The sequence below is a fragment of the Chionomys nivalis genome, chromosome 10 (genome assembly GCF_950005125.1).
Source record: "Chionomys nivalis chromosome 10, mChiNiv1.1, whole genome shotgun sequence".
NCBI lineage: Eukaryota > Metazoa > Chordata > Mammalia > Rodentia > Cricetidae > Chionomys > Chionomys nivalis.
Window position 1 is genome coordinate 38630069 of NC_080095.1, and position 25890 is coordinate 38655958.

The 25890-nt window shown below is 41.3% G+C and overlaps 1 protein-coding gene across 7 annotated transcripts in view; it reads right to left on the minus strand.

Moving 5' to 3' along the window:
• Nucleotides 1-25890, minus strand: part of Gpatch2l (G-patch domain containing 2 like) — a 57606-nt gene that overhangs the window by 11829 nt on the left and 19887 nt on the right. Inside the window, exons 4-9 of one of the 7 annotated variants that reach the window (XM_057782574.1) lie at nucleotides 25198-25374; nucleotides 24262-24341; nucleotides 20648-20715; nucleotides 19164-19218; nucleotides 17114-17199; nucleotides 2010-2104 (exon numbers count right to left, since the gene is read on the minus strand). In XM_057782574.1, the coding sequence (XP_057638557.1) occupies nucleotides 2010-2104; nucleotides 17114-17199; nucleotides 19164-19218; nucleotides 20648-20715; nucleotides 24262-24341; nucleotides 25198-25374 (561 nt within the window). Of the gene's footprint in view, nucleotides 1-2009; nucleotides 2105-17113; nucleotides 17200-19163; nucleotides 19219-19269; nucleotides 19310-20647; nucleotides 20716-24224; nucleotides 24342-25197; nucleotides 25375-25890 lie in introns of all 7 variants that reach the window. The other 6 variants (XM_057782575.1, XM_057782577.1, XM_057782578.1 and 3 more) reach the window with 6 other exon arrangements.

The window sequence follows — 25890 nt, forward strand, 5'->3', positions numbered from 1 at the left end:
AGAAAAGGTTTCGTTTTAATTCTTTAAATAGTACAGACTAGTTGAAGAGCCGAGTTTTAGAGTTTGGAATAATCAATCCTACTGTGCATACAAAGGACACCTGGAAGTTTAAAGGGTCAATCTAGAGCATCGGGGAAACATCTGCCCTGACCCTGGAACTAACACTTGACTTCAGAAGGTTATACCTCAGTCTGCTCATTTATCAATGGAATAGAACTGCATCTATCCTGGACAGCTGAGGCAGAGGTGCACACAAAGTGCCTAGCTCAGAGCCACTGCAGGTGGGAACCACTATAAAAATTCACATAATCATTAGGTCTGTGATTAAGATTGTTCAGATGAGCCACCGATTAGCAGTCACTCCAAACAGAAGCTCGAAGAGGTCTATTTCAGGGTATTTGAACAATCGCACGGAGAAGGAAGGGGGTTGGCTCCACACTTGTCTGGTCTCTGTCTTCACTCAGCTAACTGACCTGAAATGTGTAATACCTAGCACAGGGCAAGTAAGTTCTAATCAAGCTGTTTAGGTCCAGGTGCTTTGGGTTTAGATTGGTTTGTTTCCCAAATGCCTGAAAGGTCACACACACATGCTATTTTACTGTGCTTGCTTCTGACCGCAACTCACCCCACACAGTCAGGCAGAGAATCTACTCACACGTGCATGTCAGTGCTCCAAAGTTTCATGCATTGAATTGATTAAGATTTTGGATTTTAAATTAGGGATGTTCAATCTATAGTTTACCTAAGGAAAGTAATTTACAATAGGTTTGAACCTTTGATAACATGTGAGATATATATATGTAAAGTGTACAGAACTTTTACATATATATATAAATGCCCATGTCACCCCTGTCTGATTTGTAATGGAGAACATTTCCAGAGACCCAGATTTTTCTGTGTCTTCTCTTGGTCACTCTCCTATCAAAGATAGTCACTATTTTAGCTTCTACCAACTGGCATGAATTTTATATAGAAACTAAAAAAGTTTAACCTGAAAATGTTTTTAATTAGACATCTCATGATGAGTAAAAATGAACACACTATTACACATAACCAATGAGAATACAATGTGCCGTATAAACCAACTAAGAAAGTGAACAGAGGAGCCAGGAGTGGTGGCGCACGCCTTTATTCCCAGAACTTGGTGAGGCAGAGGCAGATGGATCTCTGTGTGTTGAAGGTCAGCCTGGTCTATAATCTCCACAGTGAGGTGCAGGACAGCCAGAGCTATATAGTGAGGCACTATCTCAAAATAGCCAAGGGAGGGAGAAAGGAGGGAGGGACAGAGGGGACAGGGGTTGGAGAGATGATGGATCAGTGGTTAAGAGCACTGGCTACTCTTCCAAAGGTCCAGGTTCTATTTCTAGCACCCACTTGATGGCTTCTAATCATTTATAACTATAGTCCTAGGAAATTCAATACCCTTTTCTGGCTTCCATAGCCACCAGGCACACACACTGAATACAGATACACAAGCAAGTAAAACACTAGTATATGTAAAATAAAAATTGCTATTTTATTTTTATTTATTTACCTTTGTTTATTTTTCAAGACAGGATTTCTGTGTTGCTCTGGCTCACTCTGTAGACCAGACCGGCTTTGAACACACAGAGACCAACCTGCCTCTGCCTCCTGAGTACTAGGATTAAAGGTGCCTGGCCATAAAAATTATTTTTAAAGCAGAAATTAAATGAACCCAGATAACCTCTGACTACTGACCAAACTGCTATCCAGCTGGATGTTCATCAGCATGGACCTCACCTCCTGCTTGTGCTACAGAGAAGGTTCACATGACTGGGACCAGCTGGCAGGAATACAAAGGCCAAGTGAGAGAATGAAAATGCAGACTCCACAGTCAGAGAGAACCGAGGAGATTACTTCTCAGCACCTCAATTTCTTATGATAAGGAATACAGATCTTATCATGATTCCATGGGAAAGTATATAAAACAATCATTTAGTGTTCAGTACACAACAGGTGCTCTACGAATGACAACTATATATAATCACCTGTACTAGAGCTAGGTAAAGATGCTGAGGCCACAGGTTTCCGTTTCCTCTTAATGTCACGTGAACATGGTGGTCCCCAGTGTACCTTTGCCTGCCTGCAGAAATGAAAGGAGAAAGAAGATGTTTACTTTGTGGTACTTGTTGTAAGACACTGTACTGTCCAGATGAAATCTTTGACTCATATAGATGTATGGCAACAAAACAGGCATCTCCTTTCGCCACTAATCACTGCAGTCTCTGAACAGACTCGGAATTAAGCAAAGCCCACAATATATGGCACTCTCAACCTTTTACCAGATTGCAAAGAAGCAGATATTCAAGTTTCAATAAGTATGTGTTTCATTATGTGATTTTTTTATACAATGCTTTCACATGAAAACTCTAACTGCAACTGAGCTAAATTCACTAATGAAATACCTATTCCCTATGTTAATGCATCGAAGGGTTAATGCCCTTCCTGTGAACAGAGACATTTACACAGAATTATAATAAGTTAATTCTGCTGCCACTAGACAGTCTGGACTTAAAAATTTTTATTTTTTATATATAAGTGTTTTGTCTGCAAGTATATATGTATATCCTGTGTGTGCATGATGCCTGTAGAGGCTGGAGAAGGGATTCAGATCCCCTGGAACTGGAGTTACAGACAGTTGTGAGCCATTTTGTGGGTACTGGGGATCAAAGTTGGGTCCTCTTCAAGTACAGCAAGTGTTCTTAACCACTGAATCAACTCTCTAGCCCTGATAATCTGGATTTTTAATATGTGTTTATATCACAAGTTAAATATTTGGTTCCTGTGACTTTCAAAGATAAATTATGTATCAATAACATATTCCACTGCTAGGATATTCAGTTTATTTCACAAGTAATGCACCCAAATGCTCTACCCTAGAAAACAGATTCTCTGGAAAACAACAGACTTAAGACTGAAATAGCTGACACAGTATCTTAGTTCCCCAAGTCCCTGACTTCCTCCTTTTCTGCAGTATGGACAGACTGTCCCTGATAAGGCTGAGTATCACTTTTATACAAAGCTTTCTTTGAACTCTGCAGGGATTACATGCCACGAATCATTATCTGACTGGTGAACATACATCATGCTTCCCTAATGAGGCTTAATCTCCTTGAGATTAAGAACAGGGGTCCTGAGAGCAGGGGCCATGTTGACACTTCTTTCTTAATTATTCAATGATCTACCAACCTCAGCACAGGGCAGGAGATGGTCCTTATTAAGTATATGGCACCCAGAACTTATAGGAATAAGAATTTTAAAAATCAAATGGTACGGGGGGCGGTAGTGATGCATGCCTTTAATCGCAGCACTCGGGAGGCAGAGACAAGTGGATCTCTGTGAGTTTGAGGCCAGCCTGCTCTACAGAGCAAGTTCCAGGACAAGCTCCAAAGTTACACAGAGAAAACCTGTCTCTGGGAAAACAAAACAAAACAAATGGTAGAAAGAATGAACCCTAAAAAGTCGCTACAAATAGCAAATTTTATGTTATTTATACTTTGGCACAATTATAAAATAAACAGCTATAACCCATTAAAGAAAAAGAAGTAGAGCAGGAGAGGGAGATCAGGAGTTAAGAGCACTTGCTATTCTTACAAAGAATCAAAGTTCTGTTCCCAGTACCTACATTAGCTGGCTTATACCTGCCTGTACTTTCACCTCCATGGGATCCAGGGCCCTCTTCTGACCTTCATGGACACCCACATGTATCTGTGTACATGTGCCTGCACACATGTCTGGTGTAGCAGAGCACCAAAGGTACACAGGATTTCTGTCTGGATGGATGGACAAATGCTTTGGTGCCAAGATTTAGACAGAAAAGGAAGTAACACTACAGTATTGTGTTTCTGATCCAGAGACATGTATAGACCAGCGTTCCACCTCTCCACAAGAAAGGGCCCAAACTGGGTCATGCTCTGCCACAGGGACTTCAGGTGTGCATTAGCATCTTTTCTCTTCACTGTAAGCTTATTAAAAAAACAAACATGATAGCACACATGAGTGACCTCAAAAATTCTATGAAGTAACTTCTACAGCTAAGAAATACCTTCAGTGAAGTGGCTGGATACAAAATAAACTAAAAAAAAAAAAAATTTAGTAACCTTCCTATATGACAAATGGACTGAGAAGAAAATTAGGGAAACAACACCCTTCACAATAGCCACAAATAATATCAAATATCTTGGTGTAACTCTAACCAAGCAAGTGAAAGACCTGTTTGACAAAAACTTAAAGTCTTTGAAGGAAGAAACTGAAAAAAATATCAGAAAATAGAAATATCTCCCATGCTCATGGATTGGTATGATTAACATATTAAAATGGTCATCTTACCAAAAGCAATCTACAGATTCAATGAAATCTCCATCAAAATTACAACATAATTCTTTACAGAACTTGAAAGAATGATACTCAACTTCATATGAAAAAACAAAAAAACCTAGGATAGCTGTACAATACAAGAGTTTCTGGAGGTACGGCCGTTCCCGGTCTCAAGCTCTACTACGGAGCTAGAGCAATGAAGTCCACACAGTATCGGCATAAAAACAGACAGGTTCATCAATGAAACTACATTAAAAACCCAGACATAAATCCTCACACCTATGGACATCTGATTTTTGGTAAAGAAATCAGAAATATATAATGGAAAAAAAGAAAGCATCTTCAACAAATGGTGTTGGATGGCAGCATGTAGAAGAATGCAAATAGATCCAAATCTATCACCTACACAAAACTAGAGTCCAAAGACTTCAACATAAACCAGATACGCTGAACCTAACAGAAGAGAAAATGGGGAACAGCCCGAACAAACTGGCACAGGAGAAAACTGAGCAAAACACCAATAACACAGGCACTAAGATCAACAATTAATAAATGGTACCTTATGAAACTGAAAAGCTTCTGTAAGGCAAAGGACACCAAAAAGACAAAACGGCAGCTTACAGGATGGGAAACGATATTTACCAACCCCACATCTCACAGAGGGTTGATTTCCAAAATATATAAAGAACTCAAAAAACTAGCTATCAACAAACCAGATAATTCAATTCCAATAACCCAATTCAAATCCAATTTCAATTAAAAAATAGGGTACAGATCTAAACAGAGGAATCTCAACAGAGGAATCTCAAATGGCCAAGAAGCATTTAAAGAAATGGTCAACATCCTTAGCCATCAGAGAAATATAAATCAAAATGACTCTGACATTCCATCTTACACTTGTCAGAATAGTTAAGATCAAAAACACAAGGATGTTGACCAATCACTGCTGGCAAGATATAGAGCACGGGAAACACTCCTCCACTGCTGGTGGGAATAAATGCAAACTTGTACAGTCACTTTGGAAACCAGCATGGTGGTTTCTCAGAAAATAGGGAAACAACCTACCTCAAAACTCAGCATATATCCAAAGGATATTCAATCATACCACAAGGACACTTGTTCAACTATGTTCATACCAACTTCATTCGTAATAGCCAGAAACTAGAAACAACCTAGATGTCCATCAACTGAAAAATAGATTTAAAAAAAAAAAGTGATACATTTACACAAAGGAGTATTACTCAGCTGTTAAAAAAATGACATCATGAAATTTGCCAGAAAATGGATGGAACTAGAAAAGAAAAGATTATCCCGAGTGAGGTACCCCAGACCCAGAAAGACAAACACGGAATGTACTCACAGGTGGATATTAGTCATACTACAATCCATGGGCCCAAACAAGCTAAGTAACAAGCGGGAGAGGACTCAAGAGGAAACACATAACTCTCACTGTGAAAGGGAAATAAAACAGACCTCACAGGTGGATGGGGTGGGAGGTACACAGATGGTGGGGAGGGCATGGGAACACAAAGAGGGGAAGGATAGAGGGTGAGAGTACTAGGAAAGACAACTGAAATCGGGAGCATCTTTGGGATGAGCTGGAAACTCATGTGCAATGGAAACTAGCTGGAAACTCATGTGCAATGGAAACTCTCGGGATTTATGAGGTAGCCTCTGGCTACGACTCCTAGCGGTGGGAGGCGCAGAGCCTGAACTGGCCGTCTCTTGTGACCAGGCAAGATTTCCAATGGACGGACTGGGATAGCAACCCAGCCCCACTATTTTTTGACCTATAATTTGTCTTGCCTACAAGATATGCTGGGGTAAAAGTAGCACAGAAATTATAGCAGTGATCAACCAATGACTGGTCCAGCCTGAGACCTATATAGCAGGGGAGGAAGGCCACCTCTGACAATGCCAGGAGGGCCAGGACCCAGAAGCTGGATAGCCCAGAAACCTAGGATAGAACCAAACATGATCAGAAAAAATAGTCAATAAAATGATTCTTAACAATATTCTGCTGTACACATAGATCAGCCTCATCCAATTGTGATCAGAAAGGCTTCAGCCAGCAACTGATGAGAGCAGATGCAGACACCCACAACCAAACATTAGATGGACCACAGGATTTCCTCAGGGAATCCTGTGGAAAGGGGGGAAGAAGGATTATGGGAGCCAGAGGGGTAAAGGAAACACAAGAAAACCCACAGAATCAACCACCTTGGGCTCAGAGGGGCTCAGAGAGACTGCACTGCCAACCAGAGAGCTTGTGCAGGACTGACCTAGGCCCTCTGTGCATCTTACAGTTGTGTATCTTCTTGTTGTAGGGCTACTAACAGTGGGAGCAGGGGCTGCCTTCCCTCCTATTAGGCTGCCTCATCCAGCCTTAACAGAAGAGGAGGTGCCTAGTCTTACCGAAATTTGATATGCCATAGCTGGCTGATATACAAGGGGGAGGGTGCTGTCCTTTTCTGAAGAGAAAGGAGGAGTGGACCGGGAAAGGGACTGGGAGGAGAGGAGGGAGGAAGGAAGGGGAAACTGTAATCGGGCTAGGAAAATAATTAATTATTTAACTTTAAAAAGATAAAAATAAAGTTTATTTCAACCAACAAACCCATCTCTGGTAAGAAAAAAAAAACAAGCAACAACAACAAAAAACTCACCAACTTCCTTCTCAGAGTATTGGGAGTAGTTCTTAGGTCAGGACAGTAGGGAATGGGAAGAGAGACAGGAGAGAGAGGGGCAGGGGATTCTGGGTTTCTTCCTGGCAAGTTTCACTTTTAAATCTTTTTTTTTTCTTTTCCCAAAAGAAAACACAAAAAAAAATTACTTTAAAAACAGCATTTACAGCTAGGTGGCGGTAGTAGTGCACGCCTTTAATCCCTGAACCTGAGAGGCAGAGGCAGGTGGATCTCTGAGTTTGAGAACCACCTGGTCTACAAGTTCCAGGACAGCCAGAGCAATACAGAGATACCTTTCTCAAACTAAACAACAACAAACAAAACAAACAATCCAGCATTTGGGGACTGGAGAGATGATGGTTAAGAAGACTGGTTGCTCCTGCAGAAGACAAGATTGGATTCTCAGCAACCACTTGGCAGCTCACACCATTGGTCACTCCAATCCCAAGGAATCAGAAGCCCTCTTGAGGCCTCCACAGGTACTGCATACACAATGCACAGATACACATGCTGGCAAAACCCCACACACATAAAACGAACTGGATGGCAAGTGTTAGGAGACAGATGCAGACTTTGCTGAGTGGCATTTATTTATATCACATCCATCACTTTCCAAGATCTGCATGCTTATGTCTGTAATATGATGAAAGGCCCAGATTGCCAACTTACTTCTCTTACATTTTCAAGGAATATGCTTTAAGTAAAAATATGAATTTATTAATGTACCAAAATGCTTAAATTCTAACCACTTTAAATGAAAATATAGCAGTTATAAAAATACTTTTTTTAGCAAATGGAATTAAGTACCACTTATTAGAATGTGCATTATATGTCAATAGGGGGCTACTGTGGACTCACTGTAGACGTCAGAGGGGTCTACACTCTCCTGCCCCATCTCTGCCAAGCAACACAAAGACTTGAGGGTAAATGCTGCTGCACTAAATGATCTAAACCTATCATTGCTGTTGTTGCTGTTAGAGACAGGGTTTCTCTGTGTAACAACCCTCATCTTTCTTCTAACTGCTACCTGGAACATTCTAACTCCTTTAACTTCTGGAACTCTAGTTACAGCTGAGTAAAAAAATGGAAGATTCCTAAGCAAACCAAGCAAAAAAAAAATGTTAGGTGATCATTTTGCCTGATTATAAAGTTTGTTATTTCTCTATGAATTATTTCTTTTGACTCAGTAGTTGTTTTGTGTCTTCCAACATTTGCTAAATTCTTACTGAGCACCTACTATGTGCCACACACAGTACTAAACACTAGGAACACAGTGATGAGCAGACCTTACCTTCCAAACAAGTCTGATCTGCTTTTCTGGGAACAGAAAGTGAGTAACAGAGAGACTGGAGTGTTGAGAACGAGAAGGCATGTGCAGTCCTAAGTCTCAGTATAAACATGCTTTCCCTCTTATAACACTGAAGCCCAAACTAGAGAACTGCTTCACAGGAAGTAGGCCAAAAACATGAAAGAGATTTTGTTCTATGTCCCTTCCTTGTCAGGAGTTGAAGAAGGAACAAGGAAAGGTCAAACTATGACAAGAGGACAGCAAGACACGTCTCTCTCTTTGGTATTAGGGGCACACGGGCTTGGGTGTTCCAAGGTCCAGTGCTTGGGAAGAACATGACAAAAACGAAGAAGGACCCAGAACAAGCCAGAGGAGAAGCTGAGTGCTCTAAACACAGGGGACCAGAAAGTGTGTGTGTGTGTGTGTGTGTGTGTGTGTCTGGCTGGTTGGCTGTTCCAAAATAATTCAAAAGTGGATGTAAAAATATTTTAAGGGAAGAAATAAAAATAAAGAGACTGAGCTCCCACCCACATTCACTTATGGGGATCTGATTCCCGGCTTTTCTTTAATGTGTTGCTTACCAGTGTGCGCTATTTTATTTTGTGACAGTCAGTCCCAGTCACTCAGAACAACAAAACAACACATTCCATTCACAGAAATGCGAGGTAAGAGTCAAGTTCACTGGCCTGCAGAGCCCTACCATAGTAAGAGAGGCAGAGAACTTACAAGACCTAACCAGAGATGTGAGCATTCCTGTGCTACAAACCGCATGTGTTGGGGAAAGGATTATCCCAGCCACTCGGGAACAAGGACAAAGTATTTGGAAGTTAGACCTGTGTGTCTAACAGGTTAAAACACCACTCCTGACTGTATGATAAATGGTTACTGGAACCATGTAAGAAGCTTTCATAAAGTACACATATCTGGCTAAGATCTGCATTTAGTATATAGAACTGGTAAAAGTTTTATTTTGAAATGTGTTCCTAGGTAATTCTGATAGCACTGTGATAACCCAGTCAATAACAGAGGTTTAAATCTTAGGCTAGATGTTAATTAAATAAATACAGGTTTAAATAATAAAAATATAGTTCCCAGTCTAGACACCAAGAACCCAAAGAGAGAGACTGTCTCCTCTTGCTTCATTTCACCTGCCTGGGTCTCAGGACTATCTGCCCAGAGGTCATTTCATCTGCTTGGGTCTCAGGACTATCTGCCCAGAGGTCATTTCATCTGCCTGGGTCTCAGGACTATCTGCCCAGAGGTCATTTCATCTGCTTGGGTCTCAGGACTATCTGCCCAGAGGTCATTTCATCTGCTTGGGTCTCAGGACTATCTGCCCAGAGGTCATTTCATCTGCCTGGGTCTCAGGACTATCTGCCCAGAGGTCATTTCACCTGCCTGGGTCTCAGGACTATCTGCCCACAGGTCATTTCATCTGCCTGGGTCTCAGGACTATCTGCCCAGAGGTCAGTGAGAACTTGGGACAGGCAGTTCTTTCACAGTATGAATGTTGGAATCCGTATTTCTCCTACTGGTGGCACAGTCTCCTACTGTGAATTGTGGCAGCATTTGCCAAAGGCTAGGGGCTGGAGAAATGGTTCAGCTGGTAAAGTGTGTGCTGCATATTGATGAAGACCTGAGTTTGGATCCCCAACACTCACATAAAGACCAGGCCCAACACTTATATACCAGCACTAGGGAGGCAGAGACAAGTGAATTCCTACAGTTCACTGGAGGGTTGGTGAGACAGCTCAATGGGTAAAGGTTCTTGTTGCCAAGGCTGATGACCTGGATTTGATCCCCAGGACCCACGTGGTGAAAAGAACCAACTCCCACAAACTGCCCTCTGACCTCAACATGAGTGCTGTGGCCCAGATGCCCCTCCACAAGAAATAAATGCAAAAAATAAATAAATAAATAAATAAATAAATAAATAAATAAATAAATAAAAAATAAGTGGCAAGCATCTGAGGAAGACGCCAACAGTGATTTCTGGATTTAATGTTCAAGCAGTTAGACACACACCACATAAACATGCAACCTCCACACACAATATACTTACACACTTAAAGAAGGGAAAGGGTAGGAAAGAGGAATAATTATTAATAAATAATACACTTTAACAAATATACTCCTTCATAAGCAGTCAGTAAATTCTTCTCCTGTGAAGGTGAATGGTAAGATTAACAATTAATGAAAAGAGAACTCGTTATATCCTCATATAAACACAGCATTCCTACTTTATTTTTTCTGCAGAGAATGAAGGGTCAGGTGAGCTGCCCAAACTGTGGCGTTACTTAGGAAACTGGGCGGATTACTATGTCCCAGGGGCAGGAATGTACTTTTAGGGGGAAAAAATACTTTGAGAGAAATACATGCATGTTTAATAGAACCAGTGCTGGCAAAATAAATAAATAAATAAATAAATAACTCAAGTGACTGCTTCTGGCTTAGAACAAAGATACTGCAAGTCGCTCAGAGGAGCAAAAGCAGTCTTTGTCTGCCAATGGCAAGCTAATCTAAGGAACAGTTCACCTTCAAACTGCTTGTCTTTAAAAGCCATGCAAAAGCTCATTTTTGGTGTTTGAAACAACAACAAGAGGCATTTGTTTGCTCTATTTTCCCCTTAGCTAACACCTGAGGGATAATGGGTGTTAGTGAGTACCAAAGGTCATAGAGCATATATTCTAATTATTCTCCTTAATTACAAATTCATTCACCTCAATTTTTTTTTTCAACAAAAATTTATGGAGGCTTGCCCTGTTAAAAGTCTATGCTTGAGGCACACAGGGCAGATTCATGGTGAATGAATCAAGGAACAAGTCAAGCACTGGGTAAAATGAGGGAGAGGAAAATTACATGTGGAGAAGCAGGAAGAACCCTGTCTCACCTGTAATCATATCTTCGGGGTCTTGGCATTTATTAAACACCTAGTTGGGGAAAGAATTTCCTTCACCGACCTGCACAGGCCTGTGACACAAAGGGGACAGACCCACTTCACAATTATACAAGGGACAACGTTCAACTAGCAAGAAAAGACCCTGACAACTCCCCGACGGCCTTCCCTTTAAGCCTAACCCTTAGCAGCCTGTGGCAAAGGGCTCACAGCATTTAAAACTGCCTCTAAGTTCTTCCCTTGGTGTGGTCAAGGCAGGATGTCACCCACAGGAGCAGAATCACCTGGCATTCGCTGGGAAGATATATATTACAATGGAAGGACAAACAGAAACTGCTTTCATCACTCCACACACGCAGTAAGATGGCAGCCATCCAAGAGCCCCTGTAAACAAGCCCCTTCAAAACTGTGTGTATACAGCAGGAGGTTCTAACAGGCGTGGACAACCTATGGATATATATGGATACCATTACAGAAAAACCCTTCCTCGCACATGGCTGAAACCAAGACACTAAAGAGTTGAGCGGGGGGGCTACTACAGACAGAGGATTAATAAAAGGTTCCTTTCCCCAAGCCCTGGGGTAAAACCTGAGGCTGTTTATTATGGCTCCAAAGGTCAAAATTAATAGCATGAATTGAGTCTTCTTCTTGCTCTTTGAAACTCCTTGTCAAGTGGCATAGCCAGCTGGGCACACAACTCTGATATGCAGATCATAATGCTTGTGAACAGATAAAATGAATTACAATGAGCTAGGCCCATCATATTTCAACTCTCTAATGGGGAGGAAGGTCTCTCTTTCTACCCAAGCACTGTCCAAATGTCTCTTCTTAGAGTCAACTTGAGGCCCTGAAATCTGTGCAGCATCTCATTAGCAAATAAGTCTGGAGCCAGCTCAAAGGTCTTAAAACTGAAATCATCCTAAGAATAGGATAGGGAAGTAACCCCAAAATAATGTTGATTGTCAGGCTGCTTAATATTTACATACACTATTTCATTTCAATCCTTGCTAGTCAAGTAAGAAAACCTTTGCACTTTTAACATGTGGAAACTGAGGAACAAAGGAAGTTAAGCTCTGTCCAGGTAAACCCAAGAAACTGATCGGAGTCTACCATACATTATTCATTCCCATGCTCTTAATGCTTTCTGCCCAATTCTCAGGAGCAATGAAAACAACGAGAGATGCTGAGACTTTTTGTTCGCTCAGTAAAATCCATGTTTATTATATGAATACATGCTTGGGAATCTGCTATCCTTACTCAGTTGAAAATAAGATTTTACAAATGGAAAAGCTTATTTGCAAGGAAACTGGCCTATTTAGGGGGAAAAAGGACACTAGAACAGTGCTTCCTATTTCAGAACTTAGAGAATAATTGGAAATAGATGCATTTCCAAATCAGGGGGAAGGACAAAGTAATCAGAGAAATCTAAAACCGCCATAAAGCACTCAAATATGCAAGCCAATAACATGTGTCAGAGGGAAGCAGTGACTGGTAGTCTCTACTTGCTTTCTGAAGGTAGTATGTTAAGGGTAGGTTCTTCACAATCTCATTTTGGGGAAAGCTGCCTATAGCTCTGGTCTCATTATGAATTTATCTGCAATACCACTGCCTCTAGCAGAACATCAACCACCCCATCTGCTGTTTGCAGAGCAACGATTCTTAGTACTGCATATTACTACTTCAACAGCAAATGCCAACGCTAGCATGCTAGCAAACAAAACTAAACTAAAACAGCTGTATGGAGTTTACCCAGACAGTCAAATGTTTATGCATCCCTCCACGCCAATGAAACTCAGCCTGCCCTCATTCATGAACTGTGTGCCGCATGCCATGCTAGATAACTCTTCTTCACCAGAACAGCATCTCTGGAGCTAATGGAATCCCAGTAGTCTGCCTCCATGAAGAATGATGCTCAGAATATCAAAGTATGGAACCTGTGCCCGTTACACAATAGGTTCCCTGATAGGGCCAATCATGAAACCACCAGGACTCTGGGCAACAGTTCTTAACCCTGGTTGCATAGTAGTCACCTCAGAAGCTCAAAGATCACATCAACGCCTGGGCTTTTCCCCAGACCAACAACATTTGATCTGTGAAGGTCAGGCTCATCATGGATGATCGTTACTCTTGTTTTTAATTTGTGTGCATATGAGTGTTCACATATGTGCTTTTCTGTGTACATTTACATCAGGTGCTCTTATATGTGCATAGAGACTGCAGGTTGGTATTAGGCATCTTCCTCAATTGTCTTCCAACTTTTGAGACAGAGTCTAGGGCTCCCTGATTTGTCTAGAGTGTCTGACTAGCAAACTCCAAGAATCCTCTTGTCTCTGCCTCCCCAGTGCTGAAATTATAGATGCAAACTGTGGTGCTTAGCTTAAGGAAGGAAGGAAGGAAGGAAGGGAGGGAGGGAGGGAGGGAGGGAGGGAGGGAGGGAGGGAGGAAGGAAGAGAGAAAAGAAAGAAAGAAAGAAAGAAAGAAAGAAAGAAAGAAAGGAAAGAAGAGAGAAAAGAAAGAAAGAAAAAGAAAAGAAAGAAAGAAAGAAAGAAAGAGAGAAAGAAAGAAGGAAAGAAAGAAAGAAAGAAAGAAAGAAAGAAAGAAAGAAAGAAAGAAAGAAAGGGAAAGGGAAAGGGAAAGGGAAAGGGAAAGGGAAAGGAAAGGAAAGGAAAGGAAAGGAAAGGAAAGGAAAGGAAAGGAAAGGAAAGGAAAGGAAAGGAAGAGAAAAAAGTGAGTGCTAGAGATCAAACTCAGGTCCCAGTGCTTGTACAACAAGTACTTTATCAATTAAGCCTTCTCCCTTAGTGCCTATGAATACATTTCTTAAGGCTTCTCAGATGACTCCCAAATAGTCAGGGTTGAAAACTACCAGCAAACTGAAGTATTTCTAGAGAGAACCTACAAATTTATTGAATGTTATAACAACCACAAAAATCTCCCTCCTGCCCTTTTCACCTGCCAAATGACACATTCATACAGTGTTACTTTAAATTAGGTCTCATTATTTATTTGCTTATAGTGAAGTGCTAAACTACAATACTTGAGGTCACTCACCACACCCCAGTGGCCTCAGCTTATTCTGAAATCCCAAGCTGTATGGTTTTGAGGTGGCCGTGTTCAGATGCTGAAGGCGAGCAGAGTGCAGATGACACTGTCCAGCAAGGAAGGAGCTCGGCTCAGATCCCTGACAGGAGGCACCCTTCAGAGCCCAGGCATGATTATCAGACTCTTTGTGCTCTTAAAGGAGAGTAATTATAGGCATGTGAAAAAGGGAAGCACTCCCCGAGGAACTCTTTCTCACATGCTTCCCAAGAGGCATGAGGGCCATTAAAAATTCCATGATGAAGAGGAAAAACAGCCTGGGAACAGCCAGGAGGCAATACAGCAAATTAATACAGCAGCCCTCCTCAGGGAAAGCTGTGATAAAACAGGAAACACTTCTCTCTTTGCAAAATAAAATTATACCACTAATGATAACACAGTCACCACACACGCGCACAAATCGTTCTAATGATGGGTGTAAAATTCCCAGTGCTGCCCAGATGCTTTGAAAGACATTTCTTCTTACTACAAATAAAACGGGACAAGGAAAAGATAAAATCTCCATTCGAAACACTTTTTAATGCAGTCATTCAGCTGCCTCCTCTCCAGCACTCTGCTCCTTACACCTCTTCTCGATGCAAGGCTTTTGCTAAATGGTCCATACTTCTTAAAACGCATGGTTCCAGAACACACTGTACACGTGCCCCAAAGTAGAGTTAGACAGGTCCTGCTTCAGTGACCCTGCTGCATGAGGACCCCATCACTCTAAAGGGTTGAGAGCTATCCCTAAGATCTCAGTGTCTCTCACTCATATTTTCTGAAACCTGCACTGAGGATACCTGCTCTGCTCATTCTATAGAGTAGCACCTTCCAAATCTTCTTGTGTTTTTCACTAGGTGAAAACTGCGAAGGAGCAGGAAAGAATATACATACAACACACACAAAATGTGCATACTTGTGGTACTAGGCCAAACAGAGATACAATTTAAAACAAAGAAAAACTTTAAGAATAAAATAATGAATGCTAACTCAAACATTTTTCCCCCAACTTCAAAGAAACTATCCAGCCTACTAATTTACGACTGCTACCTAAAGACAAGACAAAGACAACTAGTTATCACCACCATCCTCTCTTTTTTGCTTCTAGCAAGAGTTCAAAACAACAGCAGCACTCCCCTGAGCTGCGAGCACTAGAAGTTTTCTTAATGTTTCCAGGGCCAGCAATAGATGCTAGTCAAGAGAGCAACAATAACAACAGAAGAACAGGATGCATAAGTATCATGAATAGAGCTCTGGGTACTGGCCACAGGAGGGCTTCTAATGGAAGAAGAGAGCAATGCTGATGTTGCCCTAAGTATAGTTCAGGTAGCAGACATGGAGGAAGGCGAGCAGGGGAATCCACTCTGTGTGCTGGATTTATGTGGTGCTGTTCATCTGTCTTCCCATAGAACATTCATGACTACTACTTTATTATCAAGACAAAACAGAGGCATGTTCTTCTTTAGACTGCAATCTAGAAAACCTCCCATGGGCCCGCATTAGGAGCCCCACCTCTGTGTGTTGCGGGGGGAGGGGGGGGAGCTTTATTATAGCTGTCAGTTTCCATATCTGACTTTCTCTTGAGAGCTTCAGTTCTAAACAAAAAACCTTGCACACAGTAGGGAGTCAACAAATGCTGAATGAATGAATGATAAACACATAGCATGACATTGGAGTAAAGACCTACAGTGGAAGTTTGTATCACCTCCCAATTCCACATTCTTAGCAACACTAAGATCTAGCAGTAGGTTATGCATCGGGGCTCATTATCCTAACTCTTTGGAACTATGTCCAAGGAATAGCTACTTCTTTTTGCAGCTACAGCACAAGTCTATGAGCTCACTTACTTAAGAGCTGACTAATAAAAAAGCATCTGAAGCTGGGTGTAGTGCCATATCCTTTAATCCCAGCACTTGTGAGGCAGAGGTAGGCAGATCTGTGAGTTCAGGGCCAGCCTGGTCTACAGAGTTCCAGGACAATCTACACAGTGAAAGTGGTAGCCTGTCTCAGAAAACAAAACAAACAAAAAACAAAACAAAAGGCATCAGGAAAGAAATTCTTCATGCTACTAAAAATAACAAGACTGTTAGCTGTTCTATGCACAGTAACACTGCTAAGAAATGCTATCATCAAACCATACCCACTTCCTTGTCACCTGAATTAAGAGAATCCATAATGAGAAATGTGATATATACATAAAGAAAAACCTAACAAGTGCCAAGTGCACATACTGAGATTTATCAGGGAATTAGACAAGGTTTCTGCACCCTAGAGAAGACAATGGGGTAGGGGTAGAATTTTAAATAAATTAGTTCACATATTCAGTACAGACAATGGTAAGAATTAGGGAGGAAACAAACAGAGTAACCAGATGGTGCTGCAGATGACCCCTTAGTTATCCAGGGGTTCAAAGAGGATTCCAGACAATGAGAACGAGAGCAAAGGTCCAAGGCAGGAAAGGCTGCCATTTTTAAAGAAGAAAATGAAGCTCTCTAGTACTGTTAATCTTTCCGCTCAGAGAATGGACGGAACTGTACGAAAGGAAGCTGGCCATGTTGGCAGAAATCAGATTATGCAGGGCTTTGCAGGTCATGGCAAGGGACATTAATAATGTTCTTTGAAGATGGGCTTTTAGAAGCAGAAATAATGCAAAATATGGGCCAGAAGACATAAATTCCTCCACCCTCAGCCTGTTTCTGCATCTGTGAAACATTAACTCACCTCTGAAGGATCAAATCAGATCCTGTGCACATATACTATATAACCTCAAGGGTTAAGAAGAAGAACACAGCATTTTCTAAAAGAAAATAATCGCTACTGGGAGTCAATTACCTGGCAGAGCAGTGTGCAGGGGAACACCTTCGATGAGAAGAGTCAGCAAGAACATCCAGGGAGTAAAGGGGGGAGAGAGGATTAAACTGTGGGGATAAATTAGACTGTTTTAGTATGGCTTCACTGAAGGAGACCTGATTCCAAAGAGCAGCCTACATGCTCTCTTTGACTATGTCCAACCCTTCTACCATAAGCATCGATATCATTCAATAAAGCTTTACTTTTCTAACCTTATGTCCATGATGTCCCAGCATATAGCAGGCAAAACTATTTCTTTTTTTTTTTTTTTTTTTGGTTTTTCGAGACAGGGTTAAAACTATTTCTTATCAAACAAACTTTTAAGCAATAATCACTTAAATGGCAAAATACAGTACTTCTTAATGGATAGTCCAGGAACTTACACCTAGTGATTATCCACTAACTATCAGCCTTTTCCCAAGAGGACTAACATGACGTTGCCCTTCCAAGGACACCCCAGCACACAGTGTAAGTACAGTGCAAACAGAAGGTGCCTAGACTTGGAATGACGAGCTAACTGAATCACACTGATTTGCTTATGTTTAGAAGTTGCATCACCTCTGAACTTTGCTAGCCTCCTCTCGAGGGCCATCTTACCTGTCTTATGGGTTACTGGAAGTGCTAACTCAGGTACTGTTTTTCAGGTCATAAAGTAATTTCAGTTTCTCCCCTATTGACCCTAAAAGGTGGCTGAGAGTGCATATGTTAGCATACCATCCTTAGCACCAAAATTACAAAGCCAAACAGGGTACTGTGCACAAAGCACTTCACTTTATGTTTGCTAGCCTTCTTTGTGCTTTTCCTGCAAACAGTCCTTTGAAAAATGGGTACCTTAATGACTTAAGTCTGAAAGAACTTGAGTGGTAACTTCAAACATAGCTTAAAAAACAGAAACTTAGCTAGTCCACACAGCTTTGCAACTTCAGGAAAATAGTAGAAACCCATGATGCACTGTTCCTCACTTATACATAAGGGATGTGGAGCAAATGATGGGCGTAAGTCCTGCCTTTGCATGCTCTGAAGCAAATACAATCCACACTCTACTTTAACAGTCCCCAAATCTCTTGCATGCCACCTCATGACCAGTTCTTTATCTGCCTACCACCTGCATTACACCAATTTCTTACTCAGCTTTATCCTGTTTCCACAAGATAAGCCTGACATAGTTACATTTTTTTCCTAATGCATTCATTAATATATAACTTAAAATACACAAACTAAAACCATCTCATAAACACACACTGGTTTTATCTTCCACTGTTCTAGTTAACTGTGAAACAAAAACTTCCCAGTGAACTTTGCAAATATAAACTGTGTAACATAATAAAATGCTAAGTAGCCCTAAAATAACCAACCAGTCAACCAAAGAGCAAGAGGAAGCCTGAGAAATTTTGTCCATCAGTTTCCATCAATTTCACAGCTAAGAACTACCCTCACCTCTAAGCTAAAAGGGTTTCAAACATATATAAACCTAACAAGAACGACTGTGAGTCACTTTTAAATCATAGACCCACTCAAGGTCTGAGTATACTAAGGCCTCCACAAAGGAAAAGGAAAAGACAAAGAGGAAAGGCTCTAAGGCCGTGATCACTTCCCCAGAAGGAGCTCAACCTCTGCATCCTGTGCTCAGAAGTCACAGCACAGGATTCGCACAGCAAACTAAACCAGAGACATGAGACTCACTTTACATTTTTAATCAAAAGTTCAAAACTAAAGCAATGGGCTCAAGGGTTAAGAGCAAACACTGCTCTTCCAGAAGACTTGAGTTTGGTTCTCATTAGCATTCATGTCAGGCAGCTCCCAACTGTCTGTAACTCCAGCTCCAGCAGATCGGACGCCCTCTGGCCTCTGAAGGCACCTGAGCTTACATGTACATATATCCACATGGACACATAAGTGTGTTACTACTAAGAAGCTGACAAATGCAGCTGAATCTAATCTAACTGGCCACAGTTCTTACAAGTGAGCAAGGGTAGTCTTGGAACACAGCTCTCAAAAAAGTCAAGAGTGATCGGGAAGTGATCTTACTCACCTCATGTGCACAAGCAGAAATGGGAGGAAAATCAGAAGCCAATGCTTTATTCTTTCTAAAGAAAAGGAAACTGAATGATAAAAGATGACCCAAAAAGTTATCTTACCTGCTTTCGTTCTCTTTTCCCAGCTGATGGTAACCAGAAACTAAAGAGAGAATAACAGGAAAGAAAACAATGAAAGAAGTGATAGGAAAAGTATGAGGGAAGAAGGTAAAAGGTGGGATACTCAAGTGAAGACAAAGAAGGAACTGGGAGGGAAGCAGCTGAAGAAGGACGCCAGCTAGGTGTGAACGACAGTGTCCCGAAGGGACTCTTCAGTGGAGAAGGCGGACAAGGGACAGTCAACTAAGACAACAGCCTCATCTCAGCTGTGCAGTGAGAAAAAGAGGTTAGATGTGTACAGGACTGCCCTTGGGCACTGACCATAACGATTAAGGAATAAATTATACAAATTCTTTAAAATAGACAAATATGGGGCACTTATTTTTACATGGGTAGTTGTATATGATATGTGTGCATGTGTGTATGTGTGAAGGCAGGAGTGTAAGTTCACAGGAGCACATGTGTGTGGAGGTCAGAGGTTAATGGCTGATGTCTTCCTGGCTTACTCTCCACTTCATTTATTGAGGCAAGGTCTCTCACTGAACCTAGAGTTCCTTGGGATCTACTTCTCAAGTGCCGATATTACAAGCAGGCCTACCACATCTGCCTGCTTCTTCATTTGGGTGTTGGGGATCCCAACTCTGGTCCTTATGCTTGATCCCTGAGCCATCTCTCCAGCCCCGACACGTATGTATTTACTCAGCAGATATTCAAATTTTTGCCAAGGAAGACCCGCAGGAAGGCAAAGCACAGAGCAAAGCCAACTGTTTAGGAGACGAAGCAAGGCAAATGATTCCTGTGTAGCTACAGTCATGCTTCCGACTGCATTCACCATAATAACAGGGACAGAAATAGTTCTCCTTAAAGAGGTCTGAAGGAGAACAGAAACAATCAGACATTTGGAATGACCATTAAAAAAAATTAAGAGAGAAAAATGCATTTAAATTATTGTATCTAGTGGTGGACTCATAGCACCTAGAAATATAACAGGCAGCAAAGTAAAAAAATAAATAAAAATACTCTAGAAAATAGGAAGAAATAACTGTCATGATTTAAGACCTTAGTCATCTTAAAAATTTTTTAATTACTGTGCGTGCCACAGCACACTTGGGAGGGTCAGAGGACAACTCTGTGGAGTTGGTTCTTCCCTTCCACCTTAGCGTAGGTCTGGGGATTAAACAACAACAGGTGGTAAGCACTTTCAGCCACAAGCCAGCTTGCTGGCCTGACTTCATCCATCTTAACTGTGAGGAAACACCAATCTTTAAGATCCCCTCTTTTGGCTCTGAAGTCTAATAGAAAGATTGCTTTATAAAAAGCCTTCTTTACCGCTTTCTCCAAGGACCAGGCTAGGACAGCCAGTAGGTACTTAGGCACTTACTCTTTCTGGCAGGGGTCACTGATGATATGGCTTATCCTCTCGGTTCCTAGACTGCTTAGGCTGGTCTCCTAAAAGGATAATAACAAGAGTGTCGTCAAACCACAGAAGCAAGTATATACATTTTAAGCTGTCGCCAAGCTTAATTTTTTTCTAATTATGCCAGCCAATAAGGTGGTGTCAATCTTAAAATCCAACAGCAACTATTTTTTTAATGTGAGTCCATCTTAGAAGAATCATCTATTATCTAGCTAGTTTCTGCTGACTCAAAACAACTTAAAAAGTCATTATAAATACTGTTTGTTGGACTTGGGATTCTTTCCTATTTTAAATTTAGTTTTGTATAAGCGTGTGCGCCGGTACACGTGTGGGCAGGCATAAGCGTGTGCATGAATGGCTGAGGTGCTATTCTTCAGGCATTGTCTACATTGTTTTGAGTCTCTCGTGGCCTGAGCTTACCAAGCAGACTAGGCTGTCTGATCAGTGAGCCTCAAATACCTTCCTGCCTCCTCCTCCCCAGTACTGGGATTACAAGCATGCCACCGCACCTGAGGTTTTTTTCCCACATGGTTCTGGGAAACAAACTCAAGTCCTCTGCAAGTACTTTGCCAGCTTGAGCTTTCTCTCCAGCCATTTATTTTTTAATTAACACATAAGTGAAATATAAATATAATACCAAGTAATGGTTTTAGCATGTGTATGTGCTGTTTATTGTTTAGATGTGGAGTACTAATATAATAATAATGGAACAAAAATATTTCCTAGAGTACTAGAGTATAAAGAAGCAGAAAAACCTTTTTGGAAGATTCAGCACCATTTATTTATTTATTTATCTATGAGGCACAGTTTCACTGTATGGCTAATGTTGGTCTCCAATTCCTGCTCCAGCTTTCCGAGTGTTGAGATTGGAAGTGTGTGTCACCACACTCAGCAACAGGACCAGTTTTAGCAAAAGAGCACACTAAGCTCCATGAAGTATTTGACAGAGGCTCAACAAGCACCAAGAACAAACACTGACTGAACCCTCACTGAATATCTGCTGAATGCATGTCTATGTGTTAAAGAACTTGTGCTACAAACAAAAGAAGCAGCCTGGCTAGATACATACAGTTCAGTGGTAGAGGGTTTGCCTAGCGTGCACGAGGCTACGAGCACCACAAAGCACCACAACAAACAAAAATCACAAAGATTAGCACTGTGTTCTGTCCCTTGAACATTATTTTAAAGTAAAAGCAGAAGGCTGTATAAACTGATTCTTAAATCCAGGGCTCTCAGGACTGCATTGTGAAAGCATACCAGGAACACCACAGCAAACCAGACATCTCCACTGGAGGGTGGCAGAAGGCACTCACCCTTCCCTAAGGAGCATATACAATGATATCTGTCATAGCAACCTGCACAGAAACAAGAGTCACACACAAGAGGAAGTGCTAAGGCGAGAGGACACAAGTCACAGGCATGAGTGTCGGTGATACTCAAACACATCTGTATCCTGGCATTTGTACTTGACTATGTGTATGAGTTAGCCTGAAGAATAGGAAACACACCTGAACAGAACCACCAGCTTTAGAAAAATTAATCTGAGGTCAGATTCTAAACATGGGTGGCGCTAAGGAGAAGGTCACACATTACCTTCTTCGTATTTTTCACCTCTCTGGCTATGCCTCCAGATCAGACACAGAATGTAGAGAGGCCAAGGGAAAAGATGGGTGAATAATGAGCTATTTGTTATAGCAGAAAAATTATTAACTTAAAATGCCGTAATATTTAAATTTATAGTTTATTACTGTGTAAATTACAAGCAGTACTTTGTGTAATTAGCAGCTCGCTGGCAAGGAGCTGCGAATGAAACTCATTATTTATGATCATTGTTTAGAAGAGAAGAGAGGGACTGGAGAGGGGAGCATGGAGAAGAGAGCAATGACCTCTGCTAGAAATGACATCACCTTTAAGGTGATGAGGACCAATTTAAAAAGTACACCTCAGCCTATTCACTTGAGATCATTAGCTCTTGTCTAATAAACCCTAGATTCCTCTCAAGCACACTGAAGAGAGCCTTCAAGATGAACTAACGCACATCCACAGAAGCAGAAAGCGCTTCCTTTGTTGAGCTTAAAGAAAGGCAGCAGATGGTGGGGAGACCATTACTTTACCTATCAATAGGAGGGGAAAGTAAAACCTCACTGTCTACTCTCAAGCCTCTGCCTTCCTTAACCCCATCTACACAGAAGCTCCCTGTCAAGAGTGAGCTCCCCAATCCTACAAGGGTATTGGTCCATGGTCTATACATGGAGTAAGCCAAAAGGACATAGTGGTATTCTTCCAGTGATCAAATGTCTCTCTAGTTAGAGACTGGAATTGGAACTTAAAGGTAAGAAATAAGAATCTGGGTGGAGAGATAGCTCAGTAGGTAAAGGCGCTTGCTACCAAGTCTGATGACCTGAGTTCAATCCCCAGGATCCACATGACTGAAGGAGAGAAGTGATTCCTGCAAACTGTCTTCTGAGGTAAACACACACAAAGTCATTAACCTCACCTCTTGGACCACCCCATGCCAAAAACTTCAGAAAATAGCTCTCTGGGTAGAATACAATACAAAGCAGTAGCCAGATGATTGTGACCGACAACCACACACATGGCTTGACAAACATTGCAGCAGGCATTCTAAATGTTTGACCAACTCTTCCTTATTAGCATCTTCCCTGCCTGGCTAGGGAACCTTTGCCTTAGCCTATTTCTCAATCTCTGGAATACAATTTGAATCAAGAGCTAGGTGCATGCCTATAATACTAGAATTCAAGAAGTTAGACAGAACACTTTCAAGTTGAAGGCCAATCTGGGACACAAAGCAAGTACCAGGACAGTCTGGACTTCATATGGAGAACCTGTCTCCAAAAGGTTAAAAAATAAAAATAAATTTAGTTCAAAAAGAATAAAGTTACCATAGGTTCAAGTCTCTATTCTGCTACTTGGATGCAAAAAAAAAAAAAAAATGCCACACATTTCTTACTTCTTTGAACCTTAGCTTTCTTTGTGGGCTAAAGCAACAGTTAGGAAGAATCAATGGCCCTGGAAAAGACAGAAATGAAGAAAAGTAGATGTCCCTGGGGGCCAGGGAAGAGCTCTTAGACTACTGTGAAGCAGGCTTAGTGCTATTTGATGTGTAAGGGAGTAGATGTACTCATTTGGTTCTGTTTGTTATTGTTTAGCTTTCTCCTTTTAAATCAATTCTAGAATAAAAAGTCAAATTAGGAGGAAAAATACATTCCTGAATTCAGGAGTTATAAAAAAGCCAAAAGAGATTTTCAAAACTTATACAATAATATAGGGTTAATCACAAGTGCAGAAGAGAGAGATCAAATCAGCGGTCTATACGCAATAGAGGCAGCAGCAAGTGCTTGGTCAGAACTTTTATGAGGATAAAGTGTTTATCTTTCATGTTTGTATCCATTCAAATCCCACATAACGTTCATTCACCCTTCTTAACTCCCAGAACATTTCAGTTGGTTTCATTAACTCCAGAGAGTCCTGTGATGCCTTCAATGTCAGTAGGGCACGCAAATCCCATGGGGACTACCACCTTCCCACAGCACTGGAGAAACCATGAGATCTGTCACCTTCCCTGCCAGCCTTCTCCGCCCCTTCCTGAGGCACCGAGCTGCAGCTCCTGGCAACCGATTCAGACGAGCATGGTATCCTGTGGAAAGAAAAGGGCCTCAGTTGTTGAACGTACAAGATCCATAAGCACGATATTCTAACACACTGGAGCCCTTACCCCAGCATCTTCACAAGGCTTACTGTGCCCATATCTTTGTCCTGAGCAGTATGATCACAGATGTACCACTGAGAGCAACAAACATCAACAAATACCAGATAACTGGATAAATGATTGAGTGCTACTTCCTGAGAGTCCTACATTTACAGAGCTAAATAAATTACAAAACAGTCTTGTTCATTGTCACACATCTTAGGCAATGGCCCAGACATTCCAAAAAGTGAAATGACTTGGTCACCATATGGAGCTAAGTAGAGAGAAGTGTCACCATCACCACACTTCTGTCTCCTGTTATGGGCCCTTTCCACCCTGTTCTGCTCCTTTAGAACTTAAATGAAGCAAAGGAATAGACACGCATTTGTGTCAAAGTACACAATAATAGGATCATTAAAACAAATACATTTAAAGAAGTATTTTAAAGCCATCCACTTAAAAATGCCATAATTTCTTGCATGTGAATGCTCCTTATAAGAACTGATCTTTCAAACTTCCAACGAGCATTCAGGAAGTATTGTGTCAGCTTTAGAGCAGGATATGCTGTGTGACGTGACTGATGCCAGGCATCCTAAATGTGTCCCCAGAGTCTACATGGTTTGACTTGGTGGGAGAACCCTGAGCTTTGAGACTCACCCTTGAATCCTCTAGAATCCTGAGCCAACTCTTCAATTCAGAGAGCAATGCACTGTCAGAGGTATGCAAGTGATTGAGCAGGGCATGTTGAGTCTTCACAAAGAGAACCATAAAGTCATGACCTTGACTTTCATCTCTCCAAACTCACCTCTTTGAGCTGGCCGGGAAGGTAAAAGGAATGTGGGATCTGAGAATTTATCCAGTCCAGAGTCCATTCTTTCTACTTCAGTGCAGTGATCAGAAGCCCACTTGGGCAGAAGGTTATGGACAGTGAATCCAGGGACACATTCTCCTTCATAAAACCAATCACTTTGCTCATCATCCCCTAAAGGAAACAGATCATGTCCTGAGCTGTCATGTTAAAATCCAAACAGCAGGAGGGTTTCTTAATGCTATAGTTATGATAGTGTCAAATAAACCAAACCACAAAAGAACCTGTCCAGTCCCTCTTGACACACATTAAGATAAAAACTAAGGCATCAACCTACTTCCACATGAATGCTGGACTGTTTTTCACCACTTAAATAGTAAAATCTAAGATCTAGCCTTCCAGCCCTTCAGAATCCATGTGGAAAACTCAAAAGTATATTTTCTCTCCAGAAAACCCCAAGCTCTAACTTACAGCAAGGCAACTCACACCCAAAAGTCAGGGTGAAGCTAGCAAATGAACAGAATGTGAACTCAGAACCTGACAAAGGCCAAGTGTTTTCCATAAAAAACAAATTGCCTTCCTTACCATTATCCACCATTTAGATAAAAAGAGTTCAAAGCAATGTTTCTCAATTAAAAAATTGCTGGGGAATTTTTATATATTTATATTTTATCATAATAGATCAGTAAA